This window comes from Pangasianodon hypophthalmus, chromosome 23 (genome assembly GCF_027358585.1).
Source record: "Pangasianodon hypophthalmus isolate fPanHyp1 chromosome 23, fPanHyp1.pri, whole genome shotgun sequence".
NCBI classification, from domain to species: Eukaryota; Metazoa; Chordata; class Actinopteri; order Siluriformes; family Pangasiidae; genus Pangasianodon; species Pangasianodon hypophthalmus.
The window spans coordinates 2227494-2253315 of NC_069732.1; the positions used below are offsets into that span (position 1 = coordinate 2227494).

A 25822-nucleotide genomic window follows, 5' to 3' on the forward strand; every position below is an offset into this window, starting at 1 on the left:
CAAACATGAAAGCATACAATTGTATAGAATGTCTTTGTATGCTGTAGCATTACACTTTCCCTTCGCTGGAACTAAGAGGCCCAAACCTGTTCCAGCATGACAATGCCCCTGTGCACAAAGCGAGCTCCATGAAGACATGGTGTGTTAAGGTTGGAGTGGAAGAACTCGAGTGTCCTGCAGAGAGCCCTGACCTCAACCCACCGAACACCTTTTGGATGAACTGGAACACCGACTGCACCCCAGACCTCCTCACCCAACATCAGTGCCTGACCTCACTAATGCTCTTGTAGCTGAATGAACACAAATCCCCACAGCCACGCTCCAACATCTAGTAGAAAGATTTTCCAGATGTGTGTAGGTCATTATAACAGCAAAGGGGAATAAATCTGGAATGGGATGTTCAACAAGCACATATGGGTGTGATGGTCAGGGGTACACATACTTTTGGCCGTATACTGTACATACAACTCTTATGTTGAGTGCTTATCTTATGAGCTCTGAAAGTTCTTGAATCTTGAATGTTGTAACAGTGTAAAAGTTATATTCAGCATTACTTACTCAGCTTTTCTGGATGCTGCAACCACAGGCAGGAGTTTCAGGAGAACCTCATCTGATGTACAGTATTTGTTGGTATATTTATTAAGAACAAACACATCCTGCTCCTGCACTGATGCCAGTAACACAAACACCACAGCTGACCACTGAGAAGGTGAAAGTTCAATTTGTTGTAAATTTCCAGATTGCAGGTAGTGTTGGATTTCCTCAACTAGAGAATGATCATCAAGTTCATACAGACAGTGGAACAGATTGATGGATTTCTCTGTTGAGGAATTCTCTCTGATCTTCTTCTTGATGTAATAAACTGTTTCCTGGTTACTGTGGGAGCTACTTCCTGTCTGTGTCACTATGGTTTGTAGGAAGATCTGATTAGATTCCAGGGAGAGACCCAGAAGAAAGCGAAGGAAAAGATCCAGATGTCCATTTTTACTCTGTAAAGCCTGATCTACAGCACTCTTGTGTACATCTGAGATCTTCACTTTCAGCCTCAATATCGGCTTTTTAAGAACATTTTTCTTTTCATTCATGAATATCAGGTGCACATATAGAGCTGCGAGGTGCTCCTGAATGCTCAGATGAACAAAGCAGTACACTTTACTCTGGTGAAACCCAAACTCCTCTGTGAAGATCTGTGTACACACACCTGAATACACTGAGGCTTCTGCCACATCAATGCCACACTCCATCAGGTCTTCCTCATAGAAGATCAGGTTGCCTTTCTTCAGCTGCTGAAAAGCCAGTTTACCCAGTTTCAGAACCATTTCTTTATCTGCCTCTTGGTTCTTTGTGTACTTTTTCTTTATGATGTTTGTCTGAATGATGAGGAAGTGTGTGTACATTTGAGTCAGAGTCTTGGGGATCTCTCCACTCTCTGCTTCCTCCAACATTCTCTCTAGAACAGTGGCTGAAATCCAGCAGAAGACTGGGATGTGGCACATGATGTAGAGGCTTCTTAATGACTTCAGGTGTGTGATGATTCTGTTGCTCAGGCTCTGATCACTGATTCTTTTCCTGAAATATTGCTCCTTCTGTGGGTCATTGAACCCTCGTACCTCGGTGACTCGATTAAACCACTCAGAGGGGATTTGATCAGCTGCTGCTGGTCGGGAGGTGATCCAGATGAGAGCAGAGGGAAGCAGATTCCCTTTGATCAGGTTTATCAGCAGCACATCCACGGATGCTGATTCAGTTACATCACACAATCTCACTGTGTTCTGGAAATCCAGTGGGAAACGACACTCATCCAAACCATCAAATATGAACAGAATTTTGTCCATGCTGGAAATGTTTGTTTCTTTAATCTCCTTAAAAAAGAAATGAAGGAGCTCCATCAGGCTCAGTTTTTGATCCTTCATCAAATTGAGCTCTCCGAAAGGAAGTGGAAATATGAGATGAATATCCTGATTTGTTTTCCCTTCAGCCCAGTCTAGAATGAATTTCTGCACAGAGACTGTTTTTCCAATGCCAGCGACTCCCTTTGTCAGAACACTCCTGATGGGTTTGTCTTCTTCAGATAAGGGCTTAAAGATGTCATTGCATTTGATTGGTGTTTCCTCTGTTGCTGCTCTCCTGGATGCTGCCTCGATCTGTCTCACCTCATGTTCATTATTGACTTTTCCACTGTCTCCTTCTGTGATGTAGAGCTCTGTGTAGATCTCATTGAGAAGTGTTGGGTTTCCCTGGTTTGTTATCACCTCGTTCATGTGCTGAAACTTCTTATTCAGATTTAATTTGCATTTCTCCTGAACTGCAGTTACAGCAGATGAAGATTCACAACTATGATATGGGATTTGTGGGCATAAACATGATCACTTGAGACATCACACATTAACTCTTCATTCAGTCAAATCTATACTTCAGCATTTAGATAAGCTAATAAATCTGTAGAAATACTCAGGTAGTAAATGATGATTAGAGAGAAGATTATTATACCAGCATGCCACTGCTATGATCATGTTGTGGGTTGTGAGCTTACCCTGTATCTGTGATGATCTTCTGCTCCTTCCTGTTTTCTGCCTCCTGCAGGACACTGTGGGGAAACCCAAAATTAACTGCTGTGCATTTTTTGTAACAAGTACCATTTCCCAGCATGACTTCCTGCCTCAACCTGGCCCGGCAACACACACCATCGCCCTGCCTCGCCTGAATACCAACACCTGCATCTCATTCCCCAACTCATTTAGGACACTACATATACTTCTGTCATTCTCACCCTTAGTGTGCAGAATCGCACCTTCTATGTGCTCTTGCTCTGCCAGTATTCAGGACCTCATTGGCATTTGTTGTCTTGATAGTGTTTTTCCTTTAGTTTGTATTGTTTGTATTGTTGTTGTTAGTGCTTACCATTTTATTTAGTGTGTATATTTCTGTTAGTGTTCTGCAATTTTTAGCATTAGTGTTAGCATTAGCATTAGTCTATTTGAGTCTGTCTTTATCGTTCTGGTTATCTATTTTGTGTTTTGTTTTACCCTTCACCTGTGTGTTCAATAAACCACTGCTTAAATGTCTTTCAGTGTTTTGGAATTCAATCTGTTACAGTTTTGTCCATATCTAACATATTGTGTGAACATCAATTTCCATATATTGAAATTCAGAGAAACAGATGTTCCTGGAACCTATTTGATATGAATAATGTTGTCATTGATACTTATATATCAAATATAGCAAATTTAGATTTTAAACTTAGATTTTAAAACAATCAGCTTTTTTTTTAAATCTATTGGCTGTCTGGCCAAGCAACATTATCTAAGTTCAGTGCTGGGGTCAAAAACAGATCAAATGCAGGTGAAAATAAAACAAGGCAATTGATATAAAAACAGACAGATTTGAAAATATGAGACAATAGATCAGAATTTCAGCTTTCATTTCCTGATATATACATCTAGATGTATTAAACAACTTAGAACATTTCACATTTGGTAGCATACTACCCAATTTTTAGGTGAGCAAATGTATTGGAACAGATCATCTTAAAGTAAATTAAAGTAAATAACACTTCATATTTGATAGCATATCTAGCTTGCAGTAACTGCATCAAGCCAGTGACCCTTTCACATCACCAATCTGTTGTAGTGCAGCTTTTTTTTAGTTGTTCATTTTGGGGGATTTCTCCCTTAGTCTCCTCTTCAGGAGTTGAAATGCTGCTCAAGTGGGTTAAGGTCTGGTGATTGCCATGGCCAGTCTAAAACCTTCCATTTTTTCCCACGATGAAGTCCTTAGTTGTGATAGCAGTGTGTTTTGGGACATTGTCTTGTGGTATGATGAAGTTTCTCCCAATTAGACTGAATGCATTTCTCTGTAAATTGGCAGACAGGATGTTTTGAAACATGAATTCTGAATTCATTGTGCTGCTACCATCATCAATAAAGATTAGTGAGCCTGCTCCAGAAGCAGTCATGCAAGCCCAAGCCATGACACTGCCTCCACCGTGCTGGAATGATGAGCTTGAATGGTTTGGATCATGAACAGATCCTTTCTTTCTCCACACTTTGGTTTTTCCATCACTTTGGTAGAGGTTCATCTTGGTTCCAGAGCTTTTCTGGCTCCTCTCTGTACTTCTTTGTGAATTCCAATATGGCCTTCCATTTCTTACTGCTGATGAGTGGTTTACATCTTGTGATATGGCCTCTATATTTCTTCTCTCGAAGTCTTTTTCAAACAGTGGATTGTGGTACCTTCACCCCGGTCCTGTGGAGGTTATTGGTGATGCCATGGACTGTTGTTTTTGGGTTTTTCTTCAAATTTTCTTTCACAATGTTTCTGTCATTAACCGCAAACCTTGGCCAACCTGTTTGATGTCTGGTTGTTAGTACACCAGTGGTTTCTTTCTTTTTCAGGACATTCCAAATTGCTGTACTGGCGATGCCCAATGCTTGTGCAATGGCTCTGATCCATTTTCCCTTTTTTCTCAGCTTCAAAAAGGCTTGTCATTCTCCCACAGACAGCTCTCTGCTCTTCATGTTGGTTTATCCGTTTTAACAACAAATGCAGTATTCAAAGGGGAAACACAGGGCTCATACCAAGAGTAGACATTCAGAGCTATTAACTGTTTAAACAATCAATTTAACAGAGCACACCTGATCACCAAGAAACTTCTATCAGTGACATGATCCAATATTTTTGATCATTTGAAAAAATGGGTTGGTTCAAACAAAAGGTGCCAGTTGTTTAACACATCTCGATCTAAATATGAGAAATCATCAGTTTCATGTGCAGTCAGATATTAAACTGCTTGAAAGTGAAGTTTCAACTCTATAAACATGCAAAAGTTTGCTCATAAATATTTATAAGGATGTTCACAAGTACTGTCACTGTCTTTTTCTGTAATGACAAAAGTATCTACTTGATTTGTTATGTAAAGGCAGCCAGTCAAACAATTCAAAGCTTTATATAGATTGCATTCACAGATCACATTTTATAAACACAGGGGCGTGTCTATAAAATGACTGAAAAGAGGCCCTTCCAAACCCAAACAAGTCTTCTGGACAGGGAGGCAGGTTTCCAGACAGTTTTTTTTCAGCCATGTAATACATTTGTGGTGAGGCCATGGACTAAACAATTATTGTCTATATATTTTTCCATATCTTTTGTACTAATAAGAAAATAAACAATATTGGCTATCACACCTTTAAGTTTAAGCTGCCTTTCAGTTCATAAAATTTAGTTATTTGTCAAACATATTGGCACATTGTCCAATTACACTCAAACAAGCACTCTTAGTACTAATATTTGCCAGTGACGCTTTCAAACTGCTAAAGGACCTCATTTAGATTCATTTTCAATACTTTTAGTTAATTTTTTGCATTTGATAAGTATTTGGATTTACATTTTGTTTTACTTAGATGTTCATATACACCATAGCTTTTTGGGTTAGCACTGTAGTCTGTAAGTGGAAGGCATTTTATTCACACTCAGAAAATGTTTAAAACATGTACTGAAAGCAACCCTGCTTATGCAAGGCATCAAGTGTGCTGGAGCCACTGTACTAGACAATCTGAACTCTTTGCCATGTTTTGACAATACAATAACAATTACACATTTTTCCATGATATTTCTACTTATAAGAAATAAAAATATTGATTACTTCACCTTAAAGTTTTGAGCAAATGTACAGAGGTAAAAATGGCAGTTGCTGACACGTCTTGATTGAGGGGTGGGTGTGGTGTGGGTTTAGGGGTTTGGGCTGGCTGATGGGGTCATTTGCAGGCTGAATAGCTCCATGGCTTGTACTGGGTGGTAGGGTATTTTTTTTCTAGCAGGTGGGGCGTGTTTTAGCATTGTTCTACACTGGGAGGAGGTGTTTGGGGTCATGCTAGAGGGCTAATACTAGAGCGATGCTACAGTCAATTTGAAGTAGTTTACAAATATCAGAGATGCTGCCTATCACTTGGGACTGGACTTTTCCTCTGCAATGGCTTAACTGTGTTACCTGTGTCCAGATGAGTGCCCTTCATCTTTGAATTTATGAGGAGGATCCATAGAAGCATCACTCTTCATGGAGACACTGCTGAATACTGGTGAGTCTGGTCTCCTTATCTGGGTCAGACTGCATAAAAACACAGACATAAAAATTAGTGTGTGCTTCCTACACCTCTAGCAGGTGGGGGACATGTAAAACATGGGAATACACTGAAGGACAATAATCAAAGTCTATACTTTTTTCCATATTTAACATATTCTATCAACTAACACCAATAATCTATAGGTTCTGAGAGTAGAATAGGATATTTCTAGGAAAAAGAGGACAAACAATTAAAGTAACAATTAAAGTACGTGCTTTATTAGGTAATAACATTTTCAGTATTATGCTGATTATAATAAAAGTTTTGTTTTTTTTATGAATGTGTTCCTTTGTTTAATCACATTTTATTGGATACCATCTTCTGTGATGAGAAACACAATTAGTGTGAAAATGTTGAGCAGTAGTGTATTACGTGCCGTTTTGGTATTATTTTTTCCATGTTCTTGCGGGCCAAATGAAATGAGGTTGAAGGCCTTGTGTTTGACACATGTGACATAATCCTTCCTTCTGACTAGCTTAAGCTTTTTAGACTATTCAGTGAGCATGCTTTTGGAGGGGTGGGTGTGCAGGCTGTATAGCTCCATGGCTTGTAGTGGGTGGTAGGGTATTTTTTTTCTAGCAGGTGGGGCGTGTTTTAGCATTGTTCTACACCGGGAGGAGGGTTTTGGGGTCATGCTAGAGGGCTAATACTAGAGCGATGCTACAGTCAATTTGAAGTAGTTTACAAATATCAGAGATGCTGCCTATCACTTGGGACTGGACTTTTCCTCTGCAATGGCTTAACTGTGTTACCTGTGTCCAGATGAGTGCCCTTCATCTTTGAATTTATGAGGAGGATCCATAGAAGCATCACTCTTCATGGAGACACTGCTGAATACTGGTGAGTCTGGTCTCCTTATCTGGGTCAGACTGCACAACAGCACAGACATGAAGATCAGTGTGTGCTTCCTACACCTCTTGTACCTCTGCTTTCCAGTTCAGAAAATTAATTTACAGTCAGGTCCATAAATATTGGGACATCGACACAATTCTAACATTTTTGGCTCTATACACCACCACAATGGATTTCAAATGAAACGAACAAGATGTGCTTTAACTGCAGACTGTCAGCTTTAATTTGAGAGTATTTACATCCAAATCAGGTGAACGGTGTAGGAATTACAACAGTTTGCATATGTGCCTCCCACTTGTTAAGGGACCAAAAGTGATGGGACAATTGGCTTCTCAGCTGTTCCATGGCGAGGTGTGTGTTATTCCCTCATTATCCCAATTACAATGAGCAGATAAAAGGTCCAGAGTTCATTTCAAGTGTGCTATTTGCATTTGGAATCTGTTGCTGTCAACTCTCAAGATGAGATCCAAAGAGCTGTAACTATCAGTGAAGCAAGCCATCATTAGGCTGAAAAAACAAAACAAACCCATCAGAGAGATAGCAAAAACATTAGGCGTGGCCAAAACAACTGTTTGGAACATTCTTAAAAAGAAGGAACGCACCGGTGAGCTCAGCAACACCAAAAGACCCGGAAGACCACGGAAAACAACTGTGGGGGATGACCGAAGAATTCTTTCCCTGGTGAAGAAAACACCCTTCACAACAGTTGGCCAGATCAAGAACACTCTCCAGGAGGTAGATGTATGTGTGTTAAAGTCAACAATCAAGAGAAGACTTCACCAGAGTGAATACAGAGGGTTCACCACAAGATGTAAACCATTGATGAGCCTCAAAAACAGGAAGGCCAGATTAGAGTTTGCCATACGACATCTAAAAAAGCCTTCACAGTTCTGGAACAACATCCTATGGACAGATGAGACCAAGATCAACTTGTACCAGAGTGATGGGAAGAGAAGAGTATGGAGAAGGAACGGAACTGCTCATGATCCTAAGCATACCACCTCATCAGTGCAGCATGGTGGTGGTAGTGTCGTGGCGTGGGCATGTATGGCTGCCAATGGAACTGGTTCTCTTGTATTTATTGATGATGTGACTGCTGACAAAAGCAGCAGGATGAATTCTGAAGTGTTTCGGGCAATATTATCTGCTCATATTCAGCCAAATGCTTCAGAACTCATTGGACGGCGCTTCACAGTGCAGATGGACAATGACCCAAAGCATACTGCAAAAGCAACCAAAGAGTTTTTGAAGGGAAAGAAGTGGACTGTTATGCAATGGCCAAGTCAATCACCTGACCTGAATCCGATTGAGCATGCATTTCACTTGATGAAGACAAAACTGAAGGGAAAATGCCCCAAGAACAAGCAGGAACTGAAGACAGTTGCAGTAGAGGCCTGGCAGAGCATCACCAGGGATGAAACCCAGCGTCTGGTGATGTCTATGCGTTCCAGACTTCGGGCTGTAATTGACTGCAAAGGATTTGCAACCAAGTATTAAAAAGTGAAAGTTTGATTTATGATTATTATTCTGTCCCATCACTTTTGGTCCCTTAACAAGTGGGAGGCACATATGCAAACTGTTGTAATTCCTACACCGTTCACCTGATTTGGATGTAAATACCCTCAAATTAAAGCTGACAGTCTGCAGTTAAAGCACATCTTGTTCGTTTCATTTGAAATCCATTGTGGTTGTGTATAGAGCCAAAAATGTTAGAATTGTGTAGATGTCCCAATATTTATGGACCTGACTATATTTGTCAATATTGGCACATTGACCAATTACACCCAAACAGGCATTTTAGTACTAATATTTGCCAGTGATGCATTCAGACTGCTAATAGACCTCATTTAAATTCATTTTTCAATACTTTTAATTAATTTTTTGCATTTGATAAGTAATTGGATTTACATTTTGTTTTATTTAGAGGTTCATATTCACCAGAGCTTTTTGGGTTAGCATTGTAGTCTGTAAATGGAAGGCACTGGCACTGAGTTGTCTAATCAGTAGGAGAGACTAATAAAGGAGCGGCTGGAAACGCCTGAGGGAGAAAGAGAGATGCACGTATGTTGTATGTTTGCCTTACTTTTTTTGTGTTTTACGTTCTGTTTATGATTAAATTTCCAGCTGGCGTTCTCTTGGTTCCCACCTCCTCCCTGCCCATCTTGGGACACTACATATACTTCTGTCATTCTCACCTTTAGTGTGCAGAACTGCACCTTCTATGTGCTCTTGCTCTGCCAGTATTCAGGACCTCATTGGCATTTGTTGTCTTGATAGTGTTTTTCCTTTAGTTTGTATTGTTTGTATTGTTCTTGTTAGTGCTTACCATTTTATTTATTTTATTTATAAATTTTATTTATTTATTGTGTCAATTTCTGTTAGTGTTCTGCAATTTTTAGCATTAGTGTTAGCATTAGCATTGTCTATTTGAGTCTGTTTTTATCGTTCTGGTTATCTATTTTGCATTTGTGTTTTATCATTTGCCTGTGTGTTCAATAAACCACTGCTTGAATGTCTTTCAGTGTCTTGGAATTCAAAATCTGTTACAGTTTTGTCCATATCTAATGTATTGTCTGAACATCAATTTCCATATATTAAAATTTAGAGAAAACAGATGTTCCTGGAACCTATTTGATATGAACAATGCTGTCATTGATACTTATATATCAAATAAAGCAAATATTTTGATTTTAAAACAATAAGCCTTTTTTAAATTATTATTATTATTTTTTTAAATCTGTTGGCTGTCTGGCCAAGCAACATAATCTAAGTTCAATGCTGGGGTCAAGCAAATGCAGGTGAAAATAAAACAAGGCAATTGATATAAAAACAGACAGATTTAAAAATATGAGACAATAGATCAGAATTTCAGTTTTCTTTTTGTGATATTTACATCTAGATGTATTAAACAACTTAGAACATTTCACATTTGGTAGCATACTACCCAATTTTTAGGTGAGCAAATGTATTGGAACAGATCATCTTAAAGTAAATAACACTTCATATTTGATAGCATATCTCTGGCTTGCAGTAACTGCATCAAGCCAGTGACCCTTTCACATCACCAATCTGTTGTAGTGCAGCTTTTTTTTAGTTGTTCATTTTGGGGGATTTCTCCCTTAGTCTCCTCTTCAGGAGTTGAAATGCTGCTCAAGTGGGTTAAGGTCTGGTGATTGCCATGGCCAGTCTATAACCTTCCATTTTTTCCCACGATGAAGTCCTTAGTTGTGATAGCAGTGTGTTTTGGGACATTGTCTTGTGGTATGATGAAGTTTCTCCCAATTAGACTGAATGCATTTCTCTGTAAATTGGCAGACAGGATGTTTTGAAACATGAATTCTGAATTCATTGTGCTGCTACCATCATCAATTAAGATTAGTGAGCCTGCTCCAGAAGCAGTCATGCAAGCCCAAGCCATGACACTGCCTCCACCGTGCTGGAATGATGAGCTTGAATGGTTTGGATCATGAACAGATCCTTTCTTTCTCCACACTTTGGTTTTTCCATCACTTTGGTAGAGGTTCATCTTGGTTCCAGAGCTTTTCTGGCTCCTCTCTGTACTTCTTTGTGAATTCCAGTATGGCCTTCTGTTTCTTGCTGCTGATGAGTGGTTTACGATATGGCCTCTATATTTCTTCTCTCGAAGTCTTTTTCAAACAGTGGAGGTTGTTGGTGATGCCACAGACTGTTGTTTTTGGGTTTTTCTTCAGATCTTTCACACTGTTTCTGTCATCAACTGCCAACCTTGGCCAACCTGTTTGATGTCTGGTTGTTAGTACACCAGTGGTTTCTTTCTTTTTCAGGACATTCCAAATTGCTGTACTGGCTATGCCCAATGCTTGTGCAATGGCTCTGATCCATTTTCCCTTTTTTCTCAGCTTCAAAAAGGCTTGTCATTCTCCCACAGACAGCTCTCTGGTCTTCATGTTGGTTTATCCGTTTTAACAACAAATGCAGTACTCAAAGGGGAAACACAGGGCTCATACCAAGAGTAGACATTCAGAGCTATTAATTGTTTAAACAATCAATTTAACAGAGCACACCTGATCAGCAAGAAACATCTATCAGTGACATGATCCAATATTTTTGATCATTTGAAAAAATGGGTTGGTTCAAACAAAAGGTGCCAGTTGTTTAACACATCTCGATCTAAATATGAGAAGTCATCAGTTTCATGTGCAGTCAGATATTAAACTGCTTGAAAGTGAAGTTTCAACTCTATAAACATGCAAAAGTTTGCTCATAAATATTTATAAGGATGTTCACAAGTACTGTCACTGTCTTTTTCTGTAATGACAAAAGTATCTACTTGATTTGTTATGTAAAGGCAGCCAGTCAAACAATTCAAAGCTTTATATAGATTGCATTCACAGATCACATTTTATAAACACAGGGGCGTGTCTATAAAATGACTGAAAAGAGGCCCTTCCAAACCCAAACAAGTCTTCTGGACAGGGAGGCAGGTTTCCAGACAGTTTTTTTTTTTAGCCACATAATACATTTGTGGTGAGGCCATGGACTAAACGATTATTGTCTATATATTTTTCCATATTTTTTGTACTAATAAGAAAATAAACAATATTGACAATCACACCTTTTTTTTTTGCATTTGATAAGTAATTAGATTTACATTTTGTTTTACTTAGATGTTCATATACATATCATATATATAAAGTTTTGAGCAAATGTACAGAGGTAAAAATGGCAGTTGCTGACACGTCTTGATTGAGGGGTGGGTGTGGTGTGGGTTTAGGGGTTTGGGCTGGCTGATGGGGTCATTTGCAGGCTGAATAGCTCCATGGCTTGTACTGGGTGGTAGGGTATTTTTTTTCTAGCAGGTGGGGCGTGTTTTAGCATTGTTCTACACTGGGAGGAGGTGTTTGGGGTCATGCTAGAGGGCTAATACTAGAGCGATGCTACAGTCAATTTAAAGTATTTTACAAATATCAGAGATGCTGCCTATCATTTGGGACTGGTAAGCTGATAGCGCAGACTTTTCCTCTGCAATGGCTTAACTGTGTTACCTGTGTCCAGATGAGTGTCCTTCATCTTTGAATTTATGAGGAGGATCCATAGATGCATCACTCTTCATGGAAACACTGCTGAATACTGGTGAGTCTGGTCTCTTTATCTGGGTCAGACTGCATAAAAACACAGACATAAAAATTAGTGTGTGCTTCCTACACCTCTAGCAGGTGGGGGACATGTTAAACATGGGAATACACGGAAGGACAATAATCAAAGTCTATACTTTTTTCCATATTTAACATATTCTATCAACTAACACCAATAATCTATAGGTTCTGAGAGTAGAATAGGATATTTCTAGGAAAAAGAGGGCTAACAGAAACAATTAAAGTACTTTATTAGGTAATAACATTTTCAGTATTATGCTGATTATAATAAAAGTTTTGTTTTTTTTATGAATGTGTTCCTTTGTTTAATCACATTTTATTGGATAGAATCTTCTGTGATGAGAAACACAATTAGTGTGAAAATGTTGAGCAGTAGTGTATTACGTGCCGATTCGGTATTATTTTTTCCATGTTCTTGCGGGCCAAATGAAATGAGGTTGAAGGCCTTGTGTTTGACACATGTGACATAATCCTTCCTTCATAGCTCCATGGCTTGTACTGGGCGGAAGTTTTTTTTCTAGCAGGTGGGGCGTGTTTTAGCATTGTTCTACACTGGGAGGAGGTGTTTGGGGTCATGCTAGAGGGCTAATACTAGAGCGATGCTACAGTCAATTTGAAGTAGTTTACAAATATCAGAGATGCTGCCTATCACTTGGGACTGGACTTTTCCTCTGCAATGGCTTAACTGTGTTACCTGTGTCCAGATGAGTGCCCTTCATCTTTGAATTTATGAGGAGGATCCATAGAAGCATCACTCTTCATGGAGACACTGCTGAATACTGGTGAGTCTGGTCTCCTTATCTGGGTCAGACTGCACAACAGCACAGACATGAAGATCAGTGTGTGCTTCCTACACCTCTTGTACCTCTGCTTTCCAGTTCAGAAAATTAATTTATTTGTCAATATTGGCACATTGACCAATTACACCCAAACAAGCATTGTAGTACTAATATTTGCCAGTGATGCATTCAGACTGCTAATAGACCTCATTTAAATTCATTTTTCAATACTTTTAATTAATTTTTTGCATTTGATAAGTAATTGGATTTACATTTTGTTTTATTTAGAGGTTCATATTCACCAGAGCTTTTTGGGTTAGCACTGTAGTCTGTAAATGGAAGGCACTGGCACTGGCACTGAGTTGTCTAATCAGTGGGAGAGAGTAATAAAGGAGCGGCTGGAAACACATGAGGGAGAAACAGAGACGCATGCGTTTGCTTTATTTTTTTTTTTTGTTTATGATTAAATTTTCAGCTGGCGTTCTCTCGGTTCCCACCTCCTCCCTGCCCATCTTGGAGTTTGTTACATTAGTGCTGAAACCTGGGAGGGAGAAGGGACACTTCTTAGAGAGCTCTTGCTGCTTCAGGAGAATCGCAAGGAAGTGTGGTGCTTGAGTGGTTGCAGGAGGACAGAGGAGTGTCTGCCATCAGCCCAAAAAAAGAGGGAGGAGTCGCTGTCGTCCGCCTGAAAAGGAGAAGAGCAGCTGCTGTCTGCCTGGGGACGGAGGACCTGCTGCCATCTGCCAGGAGGTAGAGGTGTGGCTGCTGTCCGCCTGAAAAAGGGAGGAGCCGTAGCCGTCTGCCAGGAGGTCCAGTGCCAGCACCTGGCATCGTGGGGGATCACTTCCTGGCTGGCCAAGGCCCAGATGACAGTATTCTTTTCTCTCTCTCCTCTCTCTCTCCCTCTTGCTCTGTCTCTACTGCATGCTTCTCCTCTCTCCCCTCTTCCTCCTCTCGTCTTTCCTTTCACTCCCATGATGCGGGGCCGGCTGGCCGAGGGACGTAGCCTAGAGGGCACCACTGCTCCTCCCAAAAGGCCGTGGAGGAGTGTGACGAGGAGGAGGGAGGGGCCAGGCTGTGAGGATGCATGCCTGGCACTGAGTTGTCTAATCACTGGGAGAGAATAATAAAAGAGCGGCTAGAAACACCTGAGAGAGAGAGATGCTTTAATAATAAACAGAACTCAAACATAACATAAACCACAAACATAAAACACGCATGTGTCTCTCTCTCCCTCTCTCTCCTTCAGGCATTTCCAGCCACTGAAAACATTCTAGATCCATCAAATTGTAAGGGCATCTCCTGTGCACAGCCCGCTTCAGGTCACCCCACAGATTTTTAGTTGGACTCAGGTCTGGGCTCTGGCTAGGACATTCAAAAACATTGATGTTCTTTTGGTTAAGCCATTCCTTTGTTGATTTGGATGTATGCTTTGGGTCATTGTCATGCTCAAAGGTGAAATTCCTTTTCATCTTCAGCTTACTAGCAGACACCTGAAGGTTTTGCACTAAAATCAGCTGGTATTTGTAGCTTTCGTGGTTTCCTCCATCTTGATAAAAGCCCCAGTTCTAGCTGAAGAAAAGCAGCTCTAAATGATGATGCTGCCACCACCATTCTTCACCATGCGTATGGTGTTTTTTTGGTCATGTGCTTTTTTTTTGGAATTATAGAATTATTATACTTTTTGGAATAATCTCATCAGACCATAGCACATTTTGCCACAAGATTTGGGGTGATTTAGTTGAGCTGGGATGTTTTTTGTGAGAAAGAGCTTCCATCCAGCCACATGTTGTCAAGGGCTTCCGTCTAGCCACATGCTGTCATATGCAGAGAGTAATTAGTATTTATCAGATATTCCTACAGCTCCTTTAATGTTGCCATAGGTCTCTTGGCAGCCTCCCTGGTAACTTTTGTCTTGCCCTTTCGTAAATTTTGGAGGGACGTCTTCTTCTTGGTGATGTCAGTGTGGTGCTCCATTTCCATTCTCTGTTTGTTTATGATGGCCATTACGGTGAGCTATGGTACATCTAATATTTTGGAAATTCCTTTATACCCTTCTTCTGATCGATATCTTTCAACAAGATACAAGATATCATGCATTCTTTCTAAGCTCTTTGCAGACCATGGCTTCAGCAGTCAGACAAAACCAAGAAGATGTGAAGAAAATCCTACAGAAACAGCTGGTCTTTATTTGGGGTTAATTAGAATAATCATTGGGGTTAATCATTCATTTGATGACATTCTGAACACAGCCACATCCCCAAATATTAAAGGGTGTGCACACTTATGCAACCAGAATATTGAACTTTTTTTAATTTTTTTTATTTTTCCTAAATGTTTCTGATAGCTCACAATATAGTTCACTTTATTTGTATACTTTGCAATTTCACATTAAAGGTGGAAAAAGTTCTGACCTGATTTATCTTGGTTTAATTTTTTTACATCACAAAAACCTGCCAGTTTAACAGGGGTGTACAGATTTTTATATCCATTGTTATATCCATTTTATATCCATTATATCCATAAGCTTCAATACCAAACATTACTTCCGGCGCCGGCGCGAGCTGGCTGCTGGCTGCAACAGCTCTTACACCTTTCGTCTTTTTTTCTAACTTTTACTTAGTTAAACTCTCTCTTTTTATGTAATTTTTTTGTTTAATAGCTGCACAGCGTAATCCTACCACTTTTTTTCGGTTTCACTTTGTTTTAGACACTTATTGATAATTACAATGTGCGTCGGGACCCGAGCGTCTATTGTTTACGCTAGGGAACAGCTGATCGCGCTGCGGAGCGTGCGCGTGTCTATATCGGACAAACATGTGATTCCCGCGGAGCTGCTTCGGAAGACTCGCCGAGGACGCCGAGTGGGAAGAAAACTCCAGGATAAGAAGAGACGCTACAGACCTGTTCTCCCCTCCGTCATCATGGGAAACGTGAGATCTCTTCTCAATAAAACTGACGAACTGGCGGCGCTGACTCGGCATCAGCGGGAATACAGAGAGTGTAGCGTCATTGTGTTCACGGAGACCTGGTTAACCCCTCACATACCAGACTCCGCCGTCATATTGGATTATTTTCATCTCCTGAGGGCGGACAGGACGAAGGACAGTGGTAAGAGGAAGGGAGGAGGTCTTGCTGTGTTTGTCAATGAGAGATGGTGCAAACCAGGACATTGTTCAGTGAAAATGGAACTGTGCAGCAAGGACATTGAACTGTTAGCTGTTGGCATGAGGCCATTCTACTTGCCACGGGAGTTCTCGCATGTTATTGCGATAGCTGCGTATGTGCCCCCCTCTGCTAAGGCGGACATTGCCTGCGATACACTGCTCTCTGTTACCAACAGGCTGCAGACACAACACCCACAGGCCCTCTTTGACCCACATGGGGAGGACATCAATGCCATCACAGACACCATAACAGGCTATATCAACTTCTGTGTTGAAAACACTGTGCCCTCCAAAACGGTACAGTGTTTTGCTAACAACAAACCGTGGATTACCCTTACATCAAAGCTCTCCTGAAGGAGAAGAAGAGAGCTTTCAGGTCAGGGGACAAGGAGGAACTCAGGGCTGTACAAAAGGAGCTGAGAAAGAAGATCAGGGAGGGCAAGGCCAGCTACAAGAGGAAGATGGAGGAGCAGCTGAAGCAGCAAAACATCAGTGGGGTGTGGAGGAGCCTAAAGACCATCTCAGGCTTCAAAGCACCCCACTCCCAGGTTGTGGGGGACCTGCAGTGGGTCAATGACTTGAACCATCACTTCAACCGGTTTGACCAGTCACTCACTACTCCCCCCATGCAGCTGCACCACACCTCGTCAATGGGACAATGCCCCCCCCCTCAGCCCCTCATACCTCTGGCTCACTCCACACCACCCCCTCACGGCCCCATGGACTCATTCACCCCCTCAGCCCACCCCTGTCTTTCACACCTGGCCAGGTGAGGAAAGAGCTGAGGAGGATCAAAGCAAGGAAGGCAGCTGGACCTGATGGTATTGGCTCCTGAAAACCTGCGCAGAGGAACTGTGTGGGATTATGGGGCAAGTCTTCAACATGAGCCTCAAGCTGAGGGTGGTACCACAGCTATGGAAGACCTCCTGTGTGGTACCAGTGCCCAAAACACCGCACGCTAGAGACCTCAGCAGCTTTAGGCCGGTGGCTCTCACATCACATCTGATGAAGACACTGGAGAGACTGGTCCTGGGCCACCTACGCTCTGAGGTGAGCTCAGCGATGGACCCGCTGCAGTTCGCCTACCGACCCGGGATTGGAGTGGAGGACGCTGTGATCCTGCTGCACCGTGCTCTAACTCACCTGGAGAAGCCCGGCAGCGCTGTGAGGATTTTATTCTTTGACTTCTCCAGCGCATTCAACACAATTCAGCCATTGCTTTTGAGGGACAAGCTGGAATGGGCTGGAGTGGACTCACATCTGGCGGAGTGAGTCCTGGACTATCTCACAGATAGGCCCCAGTTTGTGAGAGCTAGGGACTGCGTATCTGACACCCTGACCTGCAGTGTGGGTTTCCCCCAGGGCACGGTGGTCGCACCCTTCCTTTTCACCCTCTACACTGCAGACTTCAGGTACAACACGGACAGCTGTGTCCTGCTCAAGTTCTCTGACGACTCAGCCATCGTTGGCCTGATCAGTGACGACGATGACGCAGAGTACAGAAGACTGATGCAGGACTGGTGTCGGCCAAATCACCTCCTCATCAACGCGGGAAAGACCAAGGAGATGGTGGTGGATTTCCGCAGACACCGGTCTGCCCCCTCACTGGTGAACATCCAGGGAATGGACATTGAGAGAGTGGACTCTTATAAGTACCTGGGTGTTCACCTAAACCACAAACTGGACTGGACTCACAACACAGACGCACTGTACAGGAAGGGTCAGAGCAGGCTCTACCTCCTGAGGAGACTGCGGTCCTTTGGTGTGCAGGGGGCGCTCCTAAAGACTTTTTATGACTCTGTGGTGGCATCAGCCATCCTGTATGGTGTGGTCTGTTGGAGCAGCAGCATCAATGAGAGGGAGAGGAAAAAGCTGGACAAGGTCATCAAGAGGTCCAGCTCTGTCCTGGGCTGTCCTCTGTAATCAGTGCGGGAGGTTGGGGACAGACGGGTCCTGACAAAACTGACATCTATGCTGGACCATGAGTCCCACCCCCTGCGGGACGTCCTGTCAGCTCTGGAGAGCAGCTTCAGTGACAGACTGCTCCACCCTCAGTGTATAAAGGAGAGATTTCTTCGGTCTTTCCTTCCTGCTGCTGTAAGACTTTATAATGAACACTGCTGATTTATTTATTTATAAACTCTCAGTGCAGTATTTACACTCACATTTATGTGCAATATCAGTGTGCAATATTTTAATGTGCAATACCGTTTCACACTACTGGCAAGCTACACTATTCTCAACCAACCTGTACTTATGTGTGTACACCCCTCTCCCTTTTTTGTTTTGTGTTAGGATTTTTGCTTTTAGCACTATTTAAGCCATTTATGTACAGAATAGTTTTTAATCTACCTTGTTCTTGTGTGCATACTCTTTCTGTACTGTACCCCTGCTGTTGCTAAATGCAATTTCCCCACTGCGGGACAAATAAATGAATATCTTACTCTTACTCTTACTCTTTATTAGGAGAAAGAAATGTAACATTTAGTAATACAACATTTATAATATTTACAATATTTATTAATTACAAGATTTGTAATATGTACTGTATTAATTAGTTAAGCAACATGACAATAAAGTTGGCTTCTTATAGACCAATGTATAGACCATTTATTTGATTCTTTATGTTAAGAGTTCAAAGCTTTATACAGATTGTGTTTACAGACCTGTCCAGGAGCAACATCTCCTCCAGTGTTTGTCCTGGTGTTATAACATTTAATTTTAATTTTATTTCCTGAAGCACAACACGATTTTTGCTGGTTATTTTTTAATGTGTCACACACATTTTCCAAGTAATTTGTAAATTTTGGAAATGTAAAAATATTGACTATTGCCCATTTAAGGTAGACTACAAACATCAGAAGTGCTGTTTATATCTTTGTCAAAGTTTGACTATAAAGAACATACATTTAGTAATTAAAATACAGTAAAATAAGGAAGAAATCATTTAGAAAATAAACTAATATAGTTAAAAAAAAGATCTACCCATTAGCAACATCTTGTGCATCTTGTGATGGCTACTAGTTTCCTTTCAATATTGACAATGTTAATAATGACAACGGTAATATGACTGGATGGGCACCTTCCTGAGAATGAACATCCTTGCCTCACCATCATTTGTCTACACCATATTCATGTTCAGCAAGGTGCCCACCAAGTCATATTAACGTTGTCAATACTAACATTATCAATACTGAAAGGACATTAGTAGCCATCAGTTAGCACAACATGTTGCTAACATCTGATGATTAAAATGCAGACACAATAATGTACCTGGTCTAAGAGTGGGGAGATGTCTGAGTCGAGATGAGGATTCTCCATCTTTCACTAACGGTGTAGTCACTTTCACTTTCTAGCTTTAGGCTGTATACAAAGAAACATGAAACACATTACAATTAGTTACATGTGACTCGTTCTGCACTTGCAGTTTTGACGTTGAATTTTGTCTGTTGGGCCACAAGAGCAAACACATCTTGCCAACACTGAGCCAATATTGGCCAAATACTTTGGCCAAAATTTGGGTCCAGATAGAAACCCAACATTTGTTCAATGTTGGCTCAAAGTTACCGATTCTGTTGGGCTAAATTTGGGCCATCAGTCAAAATTTGTTTTATTGTTTTATTTTACTCTCGTCTGAAGACTGCAGAAATGCGCCTAAATTAATATGCATAAATAAAGTGACAGGAACTATATAAACTTTTAAAATATAGTAACTCTTTTAGGAATAGCACCAACTACCACAGCAAATTCTCATTTAGTAACTGGAGTGTTTTATAGATTGAAATCAAACTTTGGTTATCCCCAACTAAAATCACCATTACTACCATTACTACTACTACTGCTACTACTACTACTACTACTAATAATAATAATAATAACAGAAAACAAGAACATTTAAAAAAAATATTACATTCCATATTAATTAATCGCTAGACAATAAGTCTCTCAATCAATTCATTTTAAAAGAATTTTTCAAGGAATCAAAAGTTTTATTATTACTGTCACATCACAGCTCTTCGCGGACCCCATCTCCCAAACAACCACAGCAGACTACAACCATGGCATTCAAACAGACCAAGCTAAGCCCTTTATTGTAGAGATGGATGCCTCAGAGAATGGTGTAGGTGCCGTGCTCTCCCAAGCTCCCTAAGCTTCACCCCATGGCTTTCTTTTCATGGAGAATCTCCCCGGCAGAGCGGAACAATGACGTGGGCACCCGGGAATTATTGGCTGTTAAACTCACCCTAGAAGAGTGGCGACACTGGCTTGATGGGGCCACTTATCCATTCGTTATCTTTACTGATCATAAGAATCTAGAATATCTGCATACTGCCAAGCGATTAAACCCCAGGCAAGCTCGTTGGTCTTATCTTCGCCCAATTCCAGTTCATCCTGTCATACTGTCCTGGTTCTAAAAACATCAAAGCCAATGCCCTTTCAGGCATACTCTCTGTTAACCCCAGTGAGAACAAGGAAGAATTCGTCCTCCCTCCCGCATGTATCATTGGGGCAATTGAATGGGAACTGGATTGGGTCATTGCATGCACACCACGGCAGCAAATTCCCCAGTTATGTCCCCTGAACAAGCTCTTTGTCCCCATCACACTTTGAACCCGGCTTATTACCTGGGCGCACACCTCTTTAGCTACAGGGCACACAGGCTCCCATATGAACCTACTACCTACTACAGGACAGATATTGGTGGCTACGCATGTTCATGGATGTACACCGCGTTATATCCTCTTGCTCAGTATGTGCCCAAGTCAAGGTACCCCGAATCCTACTTGCAGGCAAACTTATCCAATTGTCCTCTGCACCTTCTGTGCCACCAATCCTGAAGACTCAGCCCAATTCCTCACATGGGTGGAATACTCCCAAAACTCCCTGAAACATTCTGCAACCAAGCTCACCCCTTTTCAATATGTGTTGGGAAATGTCATATCAAGATATGTCTTGATATGTCAATATGTCTTGTTTCCCTGGAGTGCTAACACCACAGATTCACCAGCCATAGATGACTGGGTTCATCGGAGTGAACAAGTCTGCGAAACTACCCACCAGCGACTAGAATAGGGTGCCCTAACCTACAAAGCTAATGCTGACACACGACGCAGTGACCATCCCCATTACCAACCGGGAGAATGGGTCTGGCTTGCCACCAGGGACCTACAGCAACCCCACAAAACTCAGCCCTAGGTATATAGGTCTATTTAAAGTTCTCAGAAAGATCAATGAATTCACATACAAATTAGACCTACCCCGCCATAGCTGCATGGCCCCATCTTTTCACATCTCTTGCTTCAAGCCTGTCGTCCCAGGTCCCCTAGCCAGCGATGTTCACCTTCCACACAGCCTGCTCCACTAGGCTCCTACCTCTGTCACATCACAGCACTCCACAGACTCCATCTCCTAACAACCACAGCGACCTACAGACATGGCTGACTCGAACTACACTACCCAAAATACACACAGACTACACTACTCAAAATACACACTCACCCACTCTTAGTCACCGAGTGTCTGAACGAACACACCTCAGTTCAATCAGCCACACACAAGCACACAAGCATTCTCATTCATTCATTCTTATTTTGCGAATTTTGCGAAATATATGCTCAGCTCTGTCTTTGTACTACTGACTATTCCAAGCCTTTTTGATCCTGTATTGACTATTGTTACTGACCTGATCTGTTTTCACATCTTTGTCCTGCCTAGTTTATCCTGTTTGCTGATCGCCTGACCTTTTTGCCTGTTTTTTGACCTTGTCTTTGTCTTACCACTTGGAACTGCTTACCTGTGTTTTTCTCATTAAATCTCTGCTCAGTCTGCATTTGCATCCATCTGTGACTTCATTTTGTGACAACGACTAACAGAATTTTTATCATTTATCATTATCGTTAATCAATAATATGGCTTTTGGACAGAGATTTGAACACTGAAGTGGCTATTGATGGGTTTGGTGCGCCTTGACAGAGATGCCAGTGCGACTGGCATGTCACGGGGTGGATGTGAATCAGAGATATTGCAAAAATGTTCTTGTCAGAGAAAGGCTATGCACTACGGATGTTGAACTATTGTCTGTGTCTCTGTGCCCCTCATATTTGCCCCACGAGTTTCCCCAAATATTTGTCGTAGTTGTATATATACACCCAAGAGCAAATGGGGATATAGCCTCGGAGGCTATTCTGCAAGTAACCCAAAGACTGCAATCTGTATCTCCTGATGCCCCGGTTTTAGGCCTTGGTGACTTTCATCAATATCTTACATGCCGGGCCAGACAAAACAAGACGCTGGACCAGCGTTATGGTTCTGTTAAAGGAGTGTACAAAGCTCTCCCCCTTCCTCTGCTGGGTGGGGTGGATCATAACTGCGTTCAGCTCATTCCGTCATATCATACTTCCCTGAGAAGGGGAAAAGCCCTCATCGAACGGATTAAGGATTGGACTGATCCAAGATGGCGGCGCGGCAGTAGCACGCAGTAGCACGGACATCGGACCTACCGGTGTTCGTGTATACCACCGCCAGACACTTATAAACTTAAGACACAACAATACAGCCACTCTGCAGGATGATCTGGTGGAGAAGCTACGCGATCTCGGCTTGCTGCGGGGACCAGGCCTCCAGCCCTCGGCGTCGCGTGATGCCGGTGACCGGGGGAGGGGACGTCACAAGCGGTGCGCGAGAAAGTAGAAGTGCTGCAAGAGGGCGGGGGTTCGTGCTAGGCTAAAAACAAACCCTAGCCGGCCGGCTCTCCCGTCCATCATGCTCTCCAATGTCTGCTCCCTGGACAATAAACTGGATTACATCCGACTCCAGCAAACTACGCGGCGTGAGTTCAGAGACTGCTGCGTCTTTGTTTTCACGGAGACGTGGCTCAGCGACAGAGTTCCGGACGCCGCCATTCAGCTAGACGGGCTAGCCTTGTTTCGTGCCGACAGAAACACAGCTCTGTGCGGTAAGGCTCGCGGCAGCGGCTTGTGTGTTTACATCAACACGGAATGGTGCAAGAACTCTGTGCTAGTCTCTAGTTACTGCTCATCGCTGGTGGAGTTTGTGACTGTTAGATGCAGACCTTTTTATTTACCACGGGAATTCACTACCGTCTTCATAATTGGTGTATACATTCCCCCCAGTGCTAATGCTAAGGAGGCACTCTGTGAGCTGCAGAACTCAAACCCTGACGGACTGTTTATTGTTGCCGGAGATTTCAACCATGCAAATCTCAAGTCAGTGCTCCCTAAATTCCATCAGCATCTGGACTTTGCAACAAGAGGGAAGAACGCGCTAGACCTTGTTTACACAAACATCCCCGGCGCGTAGCGGGTGGAGCCCCGCCCCCGCCTCGGCTACTCAGACCACATCTCTGTTATGCTAATCCCAGCATACAGACCGCTAGTCAGACGCTCCAAACCGGTTCTGAAGCAGGTGAAAACCTGGCCAGCAGGAGCCATCTCTGCTCTTCATGACTGTTTTGAACACACTGACTGGCACATGTTCAGGGAAGCGGCAACTGACGGCGACTTCACCGACTTGGAGGAATACGCGACATCAGTGACCTGCTATATTAGCAAGTGCATTGATGACGTCACCGTCTCCAAGACCATCACCTCACGGTCCAACCAGAAGCCGTGGATGACTGCAGAGGTGCGCGCGCTACTGGGGACCCGGGACTCTGCTTTCAGAGCAGGCGACAAGGTGGCCCTAAGAACAGCAGGGCCAAACTGTCCCGGGCCGTCAGAGAGGCAAAGCACGCACACGTTCAGAGAATCCACAACCACTTCAAGGCCAGCAGAGACACACGGCGCATGTGGCAGGGCATCCAGAACATGACAAACTACAGGACACCACCATCTGCCTGTGACAGTGATGCCTCCCGCCCAGAGGCGCTGAATGAGGCGGTTCGAGGCACAGAACGGCGTGACGGCGAGGAAGACCACCCCTTCTCCCAATGTCCAGGTGCTGTGTCTAACCACGGCCGACGTGAGGAAGACTCTACACAGAGTCAACCCACGAAAGGCTGCTGGACCAGACAACATTCCTGGCAGGGTGCTCAGGGGATGTGCAGACCAGTTGGCAGATGTTTTCACGGACATCTTCAACACCTCCCTGAGCAGCACCGTTGTTCCGATGTGCTTCAAGGCCACCACCATCGTCCCCGTGGCAAAGAAGTCTTCAGTGTCCTGCCTCAATGACTACCGTCCCGTTGCACTTACACCCATCATCATGAAGTGCTTTGAGAGGCTCGTCATGAGGCACATCAAGACCCTGCTGCCTCCCTCACTGGACCCCCTGCAATTCGCTTACCGCCCCAAATGCTCAACAGATGACGCCATCACCACCACCCTCCATCTGGCCCTCACCCACCTGGACAATAAAGACACTTATGTTAGAATGCTGTTCATAGACTTTAGTTCAGCATTCAATACAATCATTCCTCAGCACCTGATTGGAAAGCTGAACCTGCTGGGCCTGAACACCTCCCTCTGTAACTGGATCCTGGACTTCCTGACCGGGAGACCTCAGTCAGTCCGGATTGGGAACAGCATCTCCAACACCACCACACTGAGCACTGGAGCTCCACAGGGCTGTATGCTCAGTCCATTGCTGTTCACTCTGCTGACTCACGACTGTGTAGCAATGCACAGCTCAAATCACATCATCAAGTTCGCCGATGACACGACCGTGGTGGGTCTCATTAGCAAGAACGACGAGTCAGCATACAGAGATGAGATGCAGCGGCTAACGGACTGGTGCAGAGCCAACAACCTGTCCCTGAATGTGGACAAAACTAAAGAGATGGTTGTTGACTTCAGAAGAGCACAGAGTGACCACTCTCCGCTGAACGTCGGCGGCTCCTCCATGGAGATCGTCAAGAGCACCAAGTTTCTAGGTGTTCACCTGGTGGAGAACCTCACCTGGTTGCTCAACACCAGTTCTATAACGAAGCAGCACCTGTACTTTCTGTGAAGGCTGAGGAAAGCGCATCTCCCACCCTCCATCCTCACCACGTTCTACAGAGGGACTATCGAGAGCATCCTGTGCAGCTGCATCACTGCCTGGTTTGGGAATTGCACTGTCTCAGATCGCAAGACCCTGCAGCGGATAGTGAGGACAGCTGAGAAGATCATCGGGGTCTCTCTTCCCTCCATCTCGGACATTTACACCTCCTGCTGCATCCGCAAAGCCACCAGCATTGTGGATGACCCCACACACCCCTCTCACACACTCTTCACCCTCCTGCCATCTGGTAAACGGTACCGGAGCATTCGGGCCCTCACAACCAGACTGTGCAATAGTTTCTTCCCTCATGCCATCAGACTCCTCAACACCTAGAACTGGACTGAAGGAAGGAACACACACACATACATATACACACATACGCACATCTTCCATGCACATGTTTTACACATGTTTTGCACACGTTTTATGCTGCTGCTGCTACTATTATGTTTACACATAATACAATACCATGTTTACATTACTTCAGCTATTTATATCAAACTCTGTATTATTTGCACTATTGTCACTTGGCCACTTTCAAACAGAACTGCATACTGGTTGGCATTGTAGTTATTGTACTGTCTTGCTGCAGTTGGCATTACAACAGACACATTTTAAAATTTTAATGATTCTGCTATTGTCAGTCTCCTCCATTTTGAAGAAAATGATCATGGTCCTGTTGTAGATGACTTTGTACACTGTGTGATAGGGCATTCCTGCAACTAAATGTCGCAAAAACAAAGAATATGCTCATCGATTCTAGGTGCAAG

General features: G+C 42.9%; 1 protein-coding gene across 1 annotated transcript in view; it reads right to left on the reverse strand.

The window, feature by feature from the left end:
- Positions 1 to 25822, reverse strand: part of LOC117595892 (NACHT, LRR and PYD domains-containing protein 12-like) — a 55342-nt gene that overhangs the window by 25345 nt on the left and 4175 nt on the right. The window contains exons 2-6 of the mRNA XM_053228287.1: positions 19326 to 19415; positions 12801 to 12917; positions 11996 to 12112; positions 2534 to 2587; positions 559 to 2334 (exon numbers count right to left, since the gene is read on the reverse strand). Of these exons, the coding sequence (XP_053084262.1) occupies positions 559 to 2334; positions 2534 to 2587; positions 11996 to 12112; positions 12801 to 12868 (2015 nt within the window). The 5' untranslated portion in view covers positions 12869 to 12917; positions 19326 to 19415. The remainder of the gene's footprint in view (positions 1 to 558; positions 2335 to 2533; positions 2588 to 11995; positions 12113 to 12800; positions 12918 to 19325; positions 19416 to 25822) is intronic.